General features: G+C 42.7%; 2 protein-coding genes across 4 annotated transcripts; one reads left to right on the plus strand and one right to left on the minus strand.

Moving 5' to 3' along the window:
- Positions 1–817: 817 nt before the first annotated feature.
- Positions 818–11968, minus strand: LOC129598216 (solute carrier family 12 member 2-like). Of its 3 annotated transcripts, XM_055496015.1 has the most exons (20): positions 11901–11968; positions 11277–11584; positions 9844–11197; positions 7125–7322; positions 6205–6282; positions 6040–6115; positions 5797–5889; positions 5640–5699; positions 5486–5568; positions 5285–5395; positions 4353–4802; positions 3625–3856; positions 3451–3552; positions 3255–3374; positions 2871–3118; positions 2451–2814; positions 2017–2202; positions 1723–1942; positions 1374–1517; positions 818–1238 (listed from the first exon to the last, which is right to left on the minus strand). In XM_055496015.1, exons 3-20 carry the CDS (start codon positions 10156–10158, stop codon positions 1055–1057), a joined length of 3264 nt encoding a protein of 1087 aa, XP_055351990.1. In that variant the 5' UTR covers positions 10159–11197; positions 11277–11584; positions 11901–11968; the 3' UTR covers positions 818–1054. The 3 variants fall into 3 exon arrangements, with proteins under 3 accessions (XP_055351990.1, XP_055351991.1, XP_055351992.1); XM_055496016.1 differs by lacking the exon at positions 11901–11968 and having other exon boundaries at positions 9844–10532; positions 11460–11881; XM_055496017.1 differs by lacking the exons at positions 9844–11197; positions 11277–11584; positions 11901–11968 and adding an exon at positions 9029–9451.
- Positions 11969–12234: 266 nt separating this feature from the next.
- LOC129598217 (uncharacterized) lies at positions 12235–15312 on the plus strand. Its single transcript, XM_055496018.1, has 5 exons — positions 12235–12475; positions 12816–12903; positions 13466–13616; positions 13785–14213; positions 14659–15312. Exons 1-5 carry the CDS (start codon positions 12328–12330, stop codon positions 15004–15006), a joined length of 1164 nt encoding a protein of 387 aa, XP_055351993.1. The 5' UTR covers positions 12235–12327; the 3' UTR covers positions 15007–15312.
- Positions 15313–15470: the final 158 nt, after the last annotated feature.

Here is a 15470-nt window from a genome sequence, read left to right on the forward strand (position 1 = left end):
TGTTAGTTAATCATAAAACATTGTCATTTAACTCATCGTCAAACTAAGTGGTATCACCTACACAGAGATATTACAGTGCAGTCACTGTACTACGATTTATGCACTGACCATAACAACTCAAATGCATACGGGCTTTTTGCAAGCTGGTTGGACATTAGTATGTACATGGAGATTGGAGACCATGACAGTTTCGATCCCAGCTTTCGAATCTGCAGTCATCTAATCAGCCTCTTTTTGATTTTCCTGAAAAGCCGCGCTAAAGCAGACAATGTTCCGGCATCATTTTGCTGACCGCTGAGCAATCACAATAATAATAAAATTCATATCACTGCGTTGCTTCAGATGTATATGCAGTTGATTTTTGTAAAATAACTGGCGACACCAAACTCGATCGTCGGCAATTCAATGAAAGTTTTATTTTCGCATAAAACATGCTTGTCGCGGTTGTAATTGTTTTTTACTGTCTTATGTCGGGTTTGTAGTCAGGAACTTACAGTATATAATCCCCAACCCGTACAACCAAGCTAGATTTTAGCAGAAATTCATATTATTGCCTGCAGTGATTAGTCGACCAGCTATATGGCTAGTACCTGTCTATAATGCTTAATTAGTGGCTTTTGCGAAAATGTTAACCGAAAAATAAAACTATTATTTTTAATACTCTTTGGCCGGTTAATCGCGGTTATCTACAAACAAAATAATATAAGGGCAGAAAACTTCGACAATGATACCGTAGTTTTGTCCCGAGTTCGAACTACTCCTACTTAACAGCGCAAGGAAATCTTCGTCGTCTGATTCAACGGAATGGAATGGGAGTTTATCGAAAATTCTTATCCACATCAACAACAAAAGATGCAATGGTCTGCATGCTGCCGACAAAATATTTTACTTTTAAATTTCTGCAGTTACCCAACCGCAAGCAATGCAGCTGCAACAGGCAAAAGGTGACAGAAGTACGTAATAAAATAATGAACTTTTTTTTTCTAAACGTCTAAGTTAGAATATCTTATGGATTAACTTAGAATCAATAATTATATGGATTCTTTGATAAATTTTAACAATAATAAGTGAGCACATTTTCCTGAGTGCCGCGAACGAGAAGAGTCGGCGGGAGGTCAGCGGTGAGGGTCTCCAGGGTGGCCATGTACAAGGGCGCTGTTTGGTCCTTCTTGGGAAGCGGCAATGTCACCACGTTCAAGGCCGACTTGGCTGAGTGCTCCAGGAGCAAATCGCGTAGACTGTATTACAGCGCATGTATATTAGATAACAGCTGGATAACTCCTGTTATTTTTGCAACGATACGCGAGCCGTGCGAACGTGCACGCATAAGTACTTTATACTGTAGATATGTGAAATTGTCAATGAGCACTCACCGTATATGTCGCTTGGTTTTTTCCTTAAGGTCAACCATGCTGAAGTGCTTATTGAGAGGATCTCGGCGGTCATGGATAATGCTGTGGACGCTCTTCCTTCTTTCACGTGTGTTCTCTTCGATTATCTTCTGGAACCACTGCATACTGTAACGGCAAACGTACCGTATTTACTCAGTATTAATTTTACCCCATGATTAACTTATTTCTTATCCCTTTTAAAGTTATTCTTTATATTATGAACTATTGCCAGGTATTTACACGGCCGGCATATTGTGTTACACTGTCTAACATAATCTACAGTATGTAGGTACTCAAGTAAATCGCAGAGATAATAAATGATGGAACGTACTTAGCAGCACTTGGCGCAATGTCCAGATCCACCGGCACAACATCCAACGCTTCAATGCGGAACTTATCCAACAATGCCCGCATATTGCTCTTAATTTGCTCCTCCGTGGGAGCTTCCGAAGCATCCTCCTTCGGCTTGGCCGGCAGGCAGAAGACCTTTAGCTTACAGCCGCGCCACGGCGACGACTGGGTTAACAGATACGGCAGCAGCAATCCCAACCCTAAGGTCAACGGTTTACGTGCATGACTACAAGCTCGCAGAACTACCGACGGCCAAAGGTCAGCGTGCACTCACCTCCGTCGTCGTACAGCCACCACACATGGATCTCCCCGAGAATGATTTTTTTCTTGCCAGCTTCAAAGCGCTTGGACAGCTCAATCCGGGCCAGCATCTCGGGATTCTTTACGTCTTTCACCTCCACCGTTACGTTGTCGATGGTGCGCTCGGCCGCTTTTCCGCTTCGATCCAGAACGTTGTCCTCTATGTTAAGAAAATAATTCCAGTAACTTCTTTAATAGGCAATAGCCATCAAAATAACAACAAATGGAGGCGCGAGCATACAATTTACAGTAATAAATAAATTCCAATAAAATTAATGATAACTAAAGTAGTAAAAAATTAATTAATTTATTAAATTATTATAGCAGCTACATGATAAATTTAGTAAAATAATTTGAACAGTATAAAACGATTCCAGCCGGCGAAGATTATTTTTTTGTCAGCTGTACCGGTAGCCACCCGGGTCAAGGCGTTCTGCAGCACCAACTGGTCGAAATTCACCGCTTCCGAGATGCCAAAGCCCTCTTTGGCGCACAAAATCATCACAGCCAGCCGGTTCTCGAAGGCACTGCGGATCACCGAGACGTACTCTTCGGTCAGCCCTTCCGCGTACTTCGTCGCCCACTGCCGGTAGTATCCCATGAAGAGGATATTCGGCTTCATCTTGCCCAACCCCGATGTCTGGATCAGCGCTTTAGCGCCGTCCGCGAAACTCGCCGCCACGATACTATCGTAGAAGGACTTGACGTGGGTACGCCGCAGCCATTTGTAGGTTTCCTGCTGCACCGTGCGGCGCTGTTGCGGGGATTCATCCTACAAATAATAAGCATCACGGAAGCTGCCTACAGAATCGATGCATCGGTGCGTACGATTAAGACGTGACCGCAGATTAGAAGTCCGGTAGAATGGCAGATACTGTTGGCGAAGTACACCAGCGCCGGCCGCACGGGCGGCAGTCCGGTCAGCGCCAGGATCTGCGGACGGTAGTTCTTGATGTGTTCCTGGACGTGGAGGAGTTTTAGGGCGTCCACCAGGGCGTTGCGGAAGATACCGGCTTCTAAGGAGGTTCCCCAGTTGGCCGCTGGTTTTAGGTAATACACGCAGATCCATACAATCACTGCAATCGTATGCGAGACAGGTATTTAATAATAAGTTTCCAGCATTTAATTGCAGACGGGCTGAAAATTATTTAAATTAAACATAGCCTAGAAACGCTTTAAATCAAGTAGGACATTTTTCGCCCTCGCGAATACCGATTAAGGCAATGGATAAAATGGCCGATATCCAGTGAATGAGGAACATGATGACCAAGCAGGCGATGCCGGTAGCCAGACTGAGCCACAGATTGTAATATTTAAACGTGGGTCGCCAGCCTAAACAGTTCTGTAAATTTATCAAGACTGCTAATATCAGTACGTATATTTACGGCAAAACAGAATCGGAGGATACCTGGTTGTCGTGAGAAGGATGCATTAAACGTGGCATAATTGACCAGTGCGTAAGTCAGTAGGAAGAAATTGGACACAATCGCTGAGATAAAGTTCAGATCCGCTGCAACATGTTAGTACATTAATAATTATACAAACACAAAGGAATTATGATGAGAACAGATGCGGAGCGTACAAGGCATGAGGAAAGCCACAGCAATCACCGTTCCCAGCGCGTACGCCCGGTACGGCTCATCATTACGGCCGTAACCTTTGGCGAAAAATTTAAAACCCGGGAGAATTTTATCCCGGCAGACAGCTTGGAAGATCTTTGGTGCAAAAACGATACATCCCAGGGAAGTACTCAGTGTCGCCGCAAAAATGCCGCACACGATAATCCACCGGAAGTGCGCCACAACCTGCATAATCTAAACGCAAAAAAATCAAATCGTCAAACTACCACAACAAGAAAAATTACAAAAAGCTTATTAAATGTGTATTTAAAATGCATGATTTGACTGCATTTAAACTGCAAATAGGCGCAATTATTCGTAAAATTACAGTAACCTTGTAGGTACATATAAAAATATACGTACATGTGTACATATACGAGCATACGCACATGTATTATATTCTATATAATTATGTACACAAATATTAACGAGAGACGTAAATATTTGTGTATAACACACCAGCGTATGCTCGTACACTGTAAAGAGACGCAATCATTTGCAAAATTAACGTTGTACGTAAATAAGTAAACATGTGTACGTATATGTGTACAACTGCGTACGTAGATATACAGTATATATAGTTTATATGTACGGATGTGTTCATATACAGTACGTATATAGTCTATATATATATTTTTATTACGATACATTTGTTGCGCAAACTTGTAACAGTTATAATATATTTACTTACATCGTAGTTGTCAATGTTTCCTTCTGTACAAGTCGCGCTCGCTTCGCACGGGAAATGCGGACTGGAGTGGTTGAGATAGATCAAATCCGAGATATTGCCACTGGCGTGACGTAGCGTCACCGCCACCGTAGGCCAGCCCACAAAAATATAGCTAATAGACGTAAAGATAATGGCATAAATGGTGCCCTTGGGAATGGCGCCCGAGGGATCGCGCAGATCCCCGGTGATGGAGGTGCCGGCCAGGATGCCGGTCACCGAGGGGAAGAACACCCCGAAGACGCTCATGAACGTCTCGTTCTTCTGGAATGCCGGTTTGAAGTTGTCGGCGAACAGCTGACTGGACGGCCCGACAAAGCCCCGCGCCCGTTCGGCATCGTTGGGCGGGATCCAGCAGCCGATGAAGATGTTGAGGATGGCGGCTAGAAGAATGACGAAGAAGACCGATTGCAGCTGCAATAATAAATACAATCTGCATATAGGATACGACGCACTTTCACCCCTTTTTACTGCTTTTTGACGCTTTCTGGATAGAAGTGTATTGTGTCTGTACGAGTATGTTTGTACAACTTTTTATTATGAGGCCCAGCAGAATAGTGTGAAAATCAGTGTATAAATAAAAATATTTTATGCGGATATTTAACTGGTAAAACAGGTAAATTTTACCTTGCAACGTGCTCTCACACCCAGAAAATGTAAGGTACTTCCGCGTTAAAAAAATTCGTAAAATTTATGAAATAAATTATATATGTACATTACTAAATTTTATAAATAAAGTTAAAACAAGAAAAAAAAAGCAAATGTTGCAAAAATACTGTATATATTTTGCTACCATCAGAATATTACGCTGTTTTAAAAAATGTTAAGATGTCTGCATTCTCGCGATCGGCACACAGACGGCCAAGTTGCCAACCACAAAAATTGTTATAATTTACTTTGGAAGCCAGCTCCATTCCGCAAAATGTAAACAGTGTCAGAGCAATCAGCGCGATCACACCGATAATCCGCATATCATTAGCCCGGTCCACCATGTACAGGCCGTTCTCCTGCGCAAATATTTGCATCGAGCAATTTTTATACATGCAGAATTCATGCGTCCGCAGGGATTTTACTGCGTGCTACGTCGGTGTACGTACGCCCAGCAGGTTAGCGACCGTCTCCGCGAATCCCTGCAGATTCAGCGAGACATTGACGGTGTTGGCCAATGTGAAAATAATTCCTTCAAAAAAAAGCAATTTTTTCTTATAAACATTATTATGATTGTGTTTTCTTCATTTAAAACATGTTTACCAATGGCGGTGCCGAATTCCGGGCCTAAACTCCTGGAAATCATATAATACGTTCCACCACCTACATGCAGACGTCACGTGTATCAGTTTCGGCAGATGTAGTGACAGACTGATTTTAACGCAGGATTAATTTCCGTTGTGAAGATGTGCATTTTTACTTCCGATTTCTCCGTTAGTGCTGATGGCTGACGTGGACAGGGACGTCAGAATGGCGATAGTCGAGCCGATTAGCACGATCACGAGGAATAATCCTAAGGAAAACACGCCAAGACATATACAGCGTTTTAAGATGCCTCGTGCAAACAGTAAATCGCGGATATTTTTAATGGCTTTACGATGATATTGGCTACTGTGGCAAAACACGGTAAAACATACAAATTATATTTGTGCTCAGTGCTCACCCATGCCGGCTTGTGCGTTCATCCATGCGATCCGCAGAAAGAGCATGACACCCCATAAATTCAAAATGGACCATAACTGCCGAATAAACACATAAACATGTAACGACCGCCGATAAACGGGCAAAACCGGCGCTGCAAACTGCATGATCATATTCCGATACGTACAAAAACACCGCGTATCCATCCGAGTTGGCCCCGTTTCTTGGCGGCCACCGGCGCCGACTCGGCTTCTTCCGGTTTTACCTACGTATACAAAGTTTACCAAATTTCTGCACAAAATTGTTTTGGGTCTTTAATTTTCATACAAAAGTGTTTGACGGTTTCCGTGCATTGATGCAATTTACAGTGGACTGCAAAATGGTGTTGCACTTATGTAACTGTAACCACAAACGCGCGAAACCAGACACTTTTCTGTATCTAACAGGCAAATTGGGAACTGACCATCGGTCTGCTGGTATTAACAAATGCACGGTTGCACCTTGCGCTTGTCCCAACGAAAACCATCACCCGATATCTCAAACGAAAGAGAAAAAATTTCAAGAATTTTGATACCAAACAAGTTGTTCTTTATGAGATCTAACAGAAAATCGACACTCCTAATTAGTGTCTCGTAGACATAGCATAGGATGTGAATCCACGGTTTGGTTCCAGTTTTTCAACAGAAATCGTATGCTTTGTCTACGACAAGCTAAATGGCTTGATTTTCTCTTAGATCTCATAAAGGATGACCTGTTTGGTATCGAAATTCTTTAAATTTTTTTTCTTTCGTTTGAGATATCGGTTGATGGTTTTCGTCGGGAAAGAGCAAGCGGTGCAAGTGTTCAAATTCTTGCGCGTTTCCTGTTTAGTGGTCATTTGGTCCTGGCCAATCACATTAATTGGTAATTTGGGCGTGGGCCGAATGTAATAGGTTTTTGCAGTCCACTGTACAAGTATCATGTACCGCATTTATCGAATTATCAGCTCTCCCAAAATACAGGCTCCCTTATAACTGAAGCTCACTCCAGGAGGCGTTCAAGTACTGATGACCCAAGTAATAAAACTAGTGATTTAAGCTTTTGGAGCTGCTTTACACTAAGGCTCACCTCGCCGCTGATGAGCTCCTCGATCGTAGGCCGCACCCGGGTGGTGTGGAGCTGGTCGTAGTTGACGACGGTGGGGATGGCCTCGGTGGGGTCGAAGCCGATACTGATCTTGCGCGTGCGCACCTCCCCATCGCCGACGGTGCTGACACGGTGATTGGTAATGGTCGGTAACGGACCCAGATCGTCCGTCTCGGCTTCCTACGCAATGTAGGACGAACAAAAAATGGAAAGTGATCAGTAGGTCCGCGGGACAGACACTTAAAAATCAAATCATCAAGCAGCATGCAACAGGAGCACATTCGGTTAGGATGAAGTGGCAGCAAGGCGTTCGAACAGCGAGCCGCTTGTTTATGCCATCATCAATCGGGGCAGTGTGCATTAAAACATATCCTTTATACGTAGCAGCAAAATACACTGCCACTGGGGTCACTTGCAGAAATTTCAGTGTCGAAACCTCGCAGCTTAAAGTTTAGATTCAGGACGTAATACAAAGTCATAAAACCAGCTGAAAAAATCTTAATAAACCCGAGACTTTTTTATGCTTAGGTTAGCTCGTAATCTTGGCACTCGTATTCCTGTTTAACATACTAATAGCACTTGCAGTTTCCTTACTATCTATCGTTGCCTACGAAGATTACAACCAAAACTATCCCAGGCGATATACCCATTTGCGCTTATGCAAATATTTTCACCGAGAAACTGCCATCACGTGTAGTCTCGTACGTATTACGTGTGCTTTATTTGCCTCTTTCGATATTTAATTGCGACCTTTACGGATTACTGCGCGCGGGAAAAGATGATAACGGATGTTATTTTAGCTGCTCTCATGATCGTGATGTACAGTGAACGACGGGAAGGTGCGTCAATGGTAGATGGTCAAATTACTTTCTCCCTGACATATTTGCACACCGAGAATGTTGACAACATACGTTTATGACAGGCAGTTACCGCTACGGATCAAACCGTAACCAACCCGTGAAACTTTACCGGGATAAAACTGCTGACAGCAATGGTTTAAGGTGTAATCAATGCGCATTACCTGCATTACGCGCATCAAACAGTATTGTTTTGCTAAGCCTAAAACTACAGTGAGTATTACTGGCCCTTTTTACACAAGATTGTACTCCCCATTTCCCTCCTTCGAAAAAGCTAAAAACGGACGTGTGAATACCCAAAGCTGTTCTGATAAAAGCCATTCTCCTGCACTCCATACTTGCACATAAACAAGTGAGAATGTTAAAGCATTTTCCAATGATTATTTATTTTCGGAAAGAAACTTACTACAACGACGAGAGTTTCGGTCCACTTGCTTTTTGGTATTCACAAATTTTTAACCTGGTCGCCGTTTCATTAGACAGCAGGTGTAGGCTACATACAGACTGTATACAATACAACCGTACAACTGTTGCAGCCACCTGTCACTGGTATCCCGTAGTCGACAGCTACCGAAAGCGGTTATTACATCTGCAATACTACGTAGTACTAATATTTTACGGAAGCTTAGGTTCGATGGCACATTCGCTCATTCTTAGAACAAACCTTTAATAAAATTCACACCTTTCTAAGACTTTTGAGCAAATGTTGTAAATATTTAGAAATATAACCTGCGAACCAAAACCATATATAGACTCCAGTGTGTCACAATATCTGGCTGTCATAAAATCATCTGGCTGAAAAATATCATAAAACAAAGCAGAAAAGTGCTTAGGAGTTGGGAATGCGCAAAAGTGAAAGTTTTCGCGCATGTACACGACTTGGTACATGTACTGCACTTTCACTTATAGCGTAACTATCGTCCCACAATCGGCAACTTAGTTGAAAGTGAAGGACTTTTATGTAAGTATTATAAAATAGTCCCCCTTAAATGAACAGAAAATACATTACTTTCGCAGTATCACTGTTACCTGAAATGTAAAGGGGGCTGAGATACGATATATTATGCCGGTAGGCCGGGGTGTGCTGCGCTCATGCCGCTTCGCGCTATAATTATCCTCACTCCCCATCGTAGCATAGAAACAGACAGATGTGCCAAGTTACGTATGAACATTAAAATCACAGGCATTAATCCTTGGGTAAATTAACGACTGTACTAATATCCCCGATGCGTATAACCCTGACTGACTCCAATCCGGGAATGATTATTTATACTTTGTACATCCTACGATTATTGATTCGTTGTAACACGAAAGCAAAAATCAGCGTCTTCGATTAACCAAGAAAATGCTGGCTTATACTGAGTTATACTGAATGAAAAAGATGCATACTTCTCAAAAACACTCTTAAAACTGACAAGTTGTCAAGAGCGTGCTTCTTTCTTGTAGGATGTTACGGTTACACAACATTCCGGCATATTATTTGCCATTGACCATGGACTCCTGCTTAATGCTCATTTTTTGATGGCGCGGGCGGTTTTTCCGTAGCGTATCTGTCGACATTTCAAGTGGGCCGCATAGTTTCGCAGACGCCTTCGTTTAGCACGGCGTATTTGTACAACACACACCATGACACTTTTGGCTTACTCAGCCTGAAAACTAGCCGGCAACGACAGTAGCCGGCCTTGTCCCGCTGCGACAATTGCCACACATTAAAACAAATTCCAAACCTCGATTTCGTTGTGAAAATTCTGCTACATTTTAAAAACCATTGACCAATGACAATACTACAAAAGTGTCTGTATAGATTTCGAAAGAAATTCTTGAAGAAGAAATATCTCGCTTACCGTATCGTTTTCCATGATATCGAACGTGACTTCACTCTTCACCGGCTCTCCGCGTTCCTCCTGGCGTTCTTCTTTCCGAGCTTCATCGCGGCGTTCGGAGAGCCGGTCTACCGCTTGCAGATGCGAGGCCGCCTGCATATGAATGGAGACTTTCGGGGAGCGAATGGGCGTCCGCCGCACCCCGTTGGGAATGGCCTCGGCGATGCGATGCGCACTGAGCGCCATGGCCTCCGAATCCGTCCAGGGCCGGGCGGCGTGACCCCGTGCGGCCTGTTTCGGCGACGGAACCGGTGTGATTTTGAGCGTGGCATCCATTTGTCGGATTACGAAGTGCAATCCGAATATGCATACCCGATAGTTTCGCGAATTGTTGTGCTTGCGATCAAGAATACAGCAGCTTGAAAGTTGATAATAAGCTGCTTTACAAGAACGCGGATCTGAAGCTAAATGAAAGTTTTTGATGAGGTGATACTGTGCAGCATGCAGCAGGATGGTAATGTCTTGAAAGATTGATCGTGGTCGGCAAGAACGACTGCTCTTTATGGCCCTCGCCGCAGGACACCTTCTTGTGTCTACTGTCTACTAATATGGCTTTATGGCGCGGGTTTTCTTCATGTGGAACGTATAGCTGGTTGTTTTATTTCGGAGATATAAAAGCGTCCAAGAATACTCTTCTGTCATACATCATTCTAGAATACTTGCACAATAAAACGATTTGTTAATAGCAGACGAATAAAGTTACTGCATGCTGTACATTATTCATAGTGTTACTTCATGCTGCATAGTTAGACAGTAGATACAGAAAGCAAAACGAAGTAGCGATACTTGAGCTACACAAGCGGCATAATATACATGTAAGTCTACAAATCCGTATGTCCAGCTAGCTAATCTGTCTCCCGGCAATCATCATTTGGCTGCTCTTTAGACAGGAAATCCGGAGTCGTTCATTAAGCACCCTTTGTCAGGAATAATGGAGGCAAAAAGCCGGTTTTTAATTAAGGTGTGGTCAATCAAACTCCTTTCGATGCAGTTGTACTGGAGAACTTGGAAATCATCTCGGAACTGCTGGATCAAGGAAAACCTACCAAGTCCTGTCTTGCAGGATTTTTAAGGGTGCGGTTATTAAACCCACGTAAAATTTAAACCAGCGCAATTACTGGTTAGAAATTAATGTGTTTGGAAAATTCTCATTTTGGGAGGCGAACACTGTGTGCGGTCAACCTCGATTCCCTCGATTCCCTCGATTCCTCGATTCCCTCGATTCTGGATTCACTCTCGGAACAGGTGCTTCTCGTTTCTACCGCTGTCTAACATCTAACATGCAGATGCGGTGTTGCGATAGTATACTGTAAATCTACGAAAACAATCGGCAGTTGTAAAAATCATTAGCAGAACACCGGGTACAAGTAGAGCGCTACAACATAGTCACATACCCTCGGAGTCCATACGGCCACTCATGCATGATATTTCCAAACATAAAGTTTTTCATGTAAAGCCTGTTCAAGCTTGTCCCGTAATTTGTATCGCAAAGGTACAGCTACATCACGTAATTAGCTGGTCAAATACTTAATCTCTGTATTAGTGCGATAGAAATTACGGGACAAGCTGGTGCGTACGTCATTTTCTCAACGGCGCGAAACATAATGTCCCAAAAATAACGGGATTTTCTTTTGCAGTAAAATCTCTGCGAACACATCCAAATAATCCCATGCGCTGCACCAATAATTATCAAGCAAACAGCCTGTAACGGCAGAGTTATTCCTTGGCACATAAATGCTGACAGCATGCACTGATGACACTCCTGTCGTTCGTCGCGATATTTAGATTGTTATTGTTATTATTACACGAGTACATTCATTTTAATTGTTGCTTTGGCTTCATGATAAATTTCGTTAGAGTAATTGGTTGTGCACAGGCTTAATACGTACTTTCAATTAAAGGCTTTAATTTTTCCTTTGACAGACACATTTTATCAGCGGTAATAATGTCACCGCAAGTTCGTATTACTGTATCATCCCCGGCCATGTTAAACCATGGCGCTAAAGTGTTGTACTTACGTTAGTACTTTCCGTGCAGTTCGCGATTCTGTATGCATGTCGTAAGCAAATTCAGCTCGGATAAATCAGCAGTATCTTAATTAACTGTCATCGATTACCGGGCATATTTCGGTTATTATAAGGATAATAACGTGGCGAGCGTAATAAGCTGCTAGCTCACGTAACGCCACAGATAACCTTTGCGATGCACGCATTTGTAATTGAAGTACTTATCGGGCCTTATCACCACCAGCAAGCCATGCTTTCATTAATGACTAGATAGTACATACACTAACGCGGAAGCACCTTATCAGCGGAGAACAATATGTCCATTTCAACAAACATTTGGCTTCGTTGCTCAATGAACGTTTCCGCACAAACTGTTCATCTACAGTGTTTGTGCAGAGTTCGTTCTTGTTGCCGGCAAGGCGCTGTATAATACGCTACCATGCTCCGTAAGGGGGCTCTTTTTCTTGCGGTTTATGTGGTTTTTTCCGTCTATCTGGAAAATGTACATGGGCAGAGCAGTGACACTCCGGCCACGGGAGGTAGTAATACCAATACCCCGCCGACAACGACTCCGCAGCCAGATACCGGTAAAATACTAAAATTCCTCGTAAACCACTCTGTAGTTATATGTTTTTATAATATTGCTGCATAAAATAATGATAGGTGCTTTGATTGCTGTGTACTTGTGATGACTTTGCGAAAAAAATTAAAAAATGCTTTTCTGAACTTTTAAAGAGTTATTAGTTTTATTTACCATATATATTTATACTACTTGGCGAAACACTCGTAATGTTTTTGGATTTGTCAAAAAATATTATTTTTAATCATGCGATACGTTGCTATGTATTCTATTCTCGCACCATTACTGAAATGTTTCCTTATTACTAGCAAAAATGGAAATATTCTAATTAAACCAATAAATTGCAGTGGAATCATACTGGCTATGGACGGCCATCGGCATAGGTGGTGGGTTGGTCCTCATTCTCCTCATCGCATTGATTTACTTCGTGTGCCAGTAAGTTACCTATACTAACTAAACCCCGTACGACATACATGTATACATACCTATCTGTTATTTTCTAACAGATATAACAATAAACAATATTTTACTACAATAAACAATATTTTATATTTTTTTATGTTATTCGTACTAACTTCCTGGTAAGTTTTCGGGTAACATCAATTCGTTGTCTTGAAAAATAAACTTAAGCATAATAATAAAATAGTCAAAAATACATAAAAGGTTGTGGTTAGTGGTGGTAGCAGCAGCTGCGGTAAGCGCGAGTAATTTTGTACTGGTTTTTAAATTATGCTATAAGATTAAATCATCCCTCCTTGTCGCGTACTCCTTGTCGTGAACTCTCCTTGTCGTGCACTCTCCTCATAATAAGTAGTAAACTCTCCTTGTCGTGCTGAACTAATTATGTATGTCATTTCAAGCCGTGTTGATTGATCAGGTTTTTGTTAGGTCTCTAATTTCGTTTCAAAAAATTTCCATACTTCGCTATTTCCATTTGCAGATTGATATATTTTACCGAATACACTTGGACAGTGTAAAATGATTTGTTGGTATTTAGGTATCAGAAAGAGCACAAGCAAGTGCGCAAACTGCGCAGTGAACATGCTCCTATCATTGAAATGGACGTTGAGAAAGCCGTTGTCAATGATGCATTCACCACCGAAGATGAAGGCAGTTTTGTGGATGACATCCCCACACGTTCCCCAACGGTAATTTTTATTATTTTCGGATTTCACCGTTCTTATCAAACCTTTGTGCGAGAATTAAGCGAAGTAATGATCGATAATGTTACTATTACTTAATTTTTATTATAACAAAATTTAAAAGCAAAATTTATTTAAAATATCTGAAATTAATGCGCCCTGTGTACCGCTTAGATTGCCGTCCAAACCAGCCGGAAACAACAGCAGCAACAAGCCCAGCTGCCCAACGGCTACCCGGCCGCTCCCGAACTGACCAACGTCCGCGTGCCCACGGACCGTCACAGCCGGGTGCTGAATGACGACCGCCCGCGCCGCGGGCCCTCCTCCATGAACGGCGACGACCGGCGGCGTGTTCGGTCCCCCTCCGGCCGCCTCGATGATCGGCGCTACCCGGAGGAGGAGGACCGGCGGGGTAGTGCCAACCTGGAATCCCGTCCGCGACGCTCGCAGTACGACGAGGAAGTGGGCCGGTACAAATCACCCCGCCGACGAGGGGAGGATGATTTTGAGACGATGAGCTCGCAAATGCCCCGGTATCGGGATCGGGATTACCGGCCGCCGAAGAAGACGCGCTCGATCCCGGATTTGGACAGGATCGATGAGGTACACATATGGATATCACAAAAAAAATTCCCGTGTAAAAAGTTTTTGGCAATATGAATATAGGTAAATAAACTTCTTTTATAGGGATGTGCCAACAGCAAATAATTAAAAATTGGTTTATCAAGAAAGTTGCACAGCAGACACTACAGTAGTGCAGTTATACGTAATTTCAAAAGTGTCTCCTTAATTTCGAAAGCTGTTTTTGTTTATTGCCAAAGGGTAATTTGTTATGTGCTTAGAGATATTTGCTAGCCAGAATATATGCACATACTTGGCAGATTAAATTAAAATAATAATTATGCCGGAATATTTTTATAACTTGACTTCCGGAATATGTTTATAACTTAATAATTATTAATAATTAACTTAACAATAATAATTTATAACTTAATAATTACTATTAGTTTATAACTTATTAATTATAAATAACAACATTGATCGGTAGATTGAGCGCACACCTTCCAAACGGATTCCCGCCGGTGGCTGGTCGTATTTGCCGGGCGCCGTCGATGTATACCGCGGAATCCCCAAAGCCAGCGTCGACCCCAAAACCGAGGAGCGACGCGACAGGAAGACGTCCGGCCAGCGCAATGACGGCTTCATCCTGAAGCCCAACCGCAGCGTCGATGATCTGGATGACCGGCGCCTCAAGGCGGAACGTTCCCGCAGTCCGCCGGGCGACGAACGGCAGTGGTCGCGGGATGCCGGCAACCGGCGGTCGCGCTCATCGGATGTCGGCGGGAGACGCACAGGAGACCAGAAGCGGGATGCCTATGGACGGCCGTATTATTAATTATTAACGCGGTTGGATTTATACATAAATTTTTACGTTTATTAAATAATACTATCTAATGCCTATTAAACATATAATTATCACGATAGCGGCTTCGGCATGCTCAGACAATGTCTGCAAAATGGTGTACTGAAAAAGGGGATGAGTGCTTCTAGTCCGACTGTTTTCATTGTTTTTGTTAGTGTTGTTCTTCTCGATAATACAGGAGTGTGATTTCTTTTTTTGTGATCCTTTGTATTCAAAATTTTTATTATTTCGTTGACTTTTCCGATACATGCAAGATTAATAAATTTAACAACTAAATAATATTATTTTGATCGGTCGCAGCGGTGAACACTTATTACAATACACGTACACCGCCATTGAGAATAAGTTTTATATAGTATAAAATTAAATTGGCTGCGTAAACCGGTAGAACTACACACAGTGTCGGCCTGCTTATCTTCGCACATCCACGCGGACCA

Source organism: Paramacrobiotus metropolitanus, unplaced genomic scaffold (genome assembly GCF_019649055.1).
Source record: "Paramacrobiotus metropolitanus isolate TYO unplaced genomic scaffold, Prichtersi_v1.0 Parri_scaffold0000118, whole genome shotgun sequence".
NCBI lineage: Eukaryota > Metazoa > Tardigrada > Eutardigrada > Parachela > Macrobiotidae > Paramacrobiotus > Paramacrobiotus metropolitanus.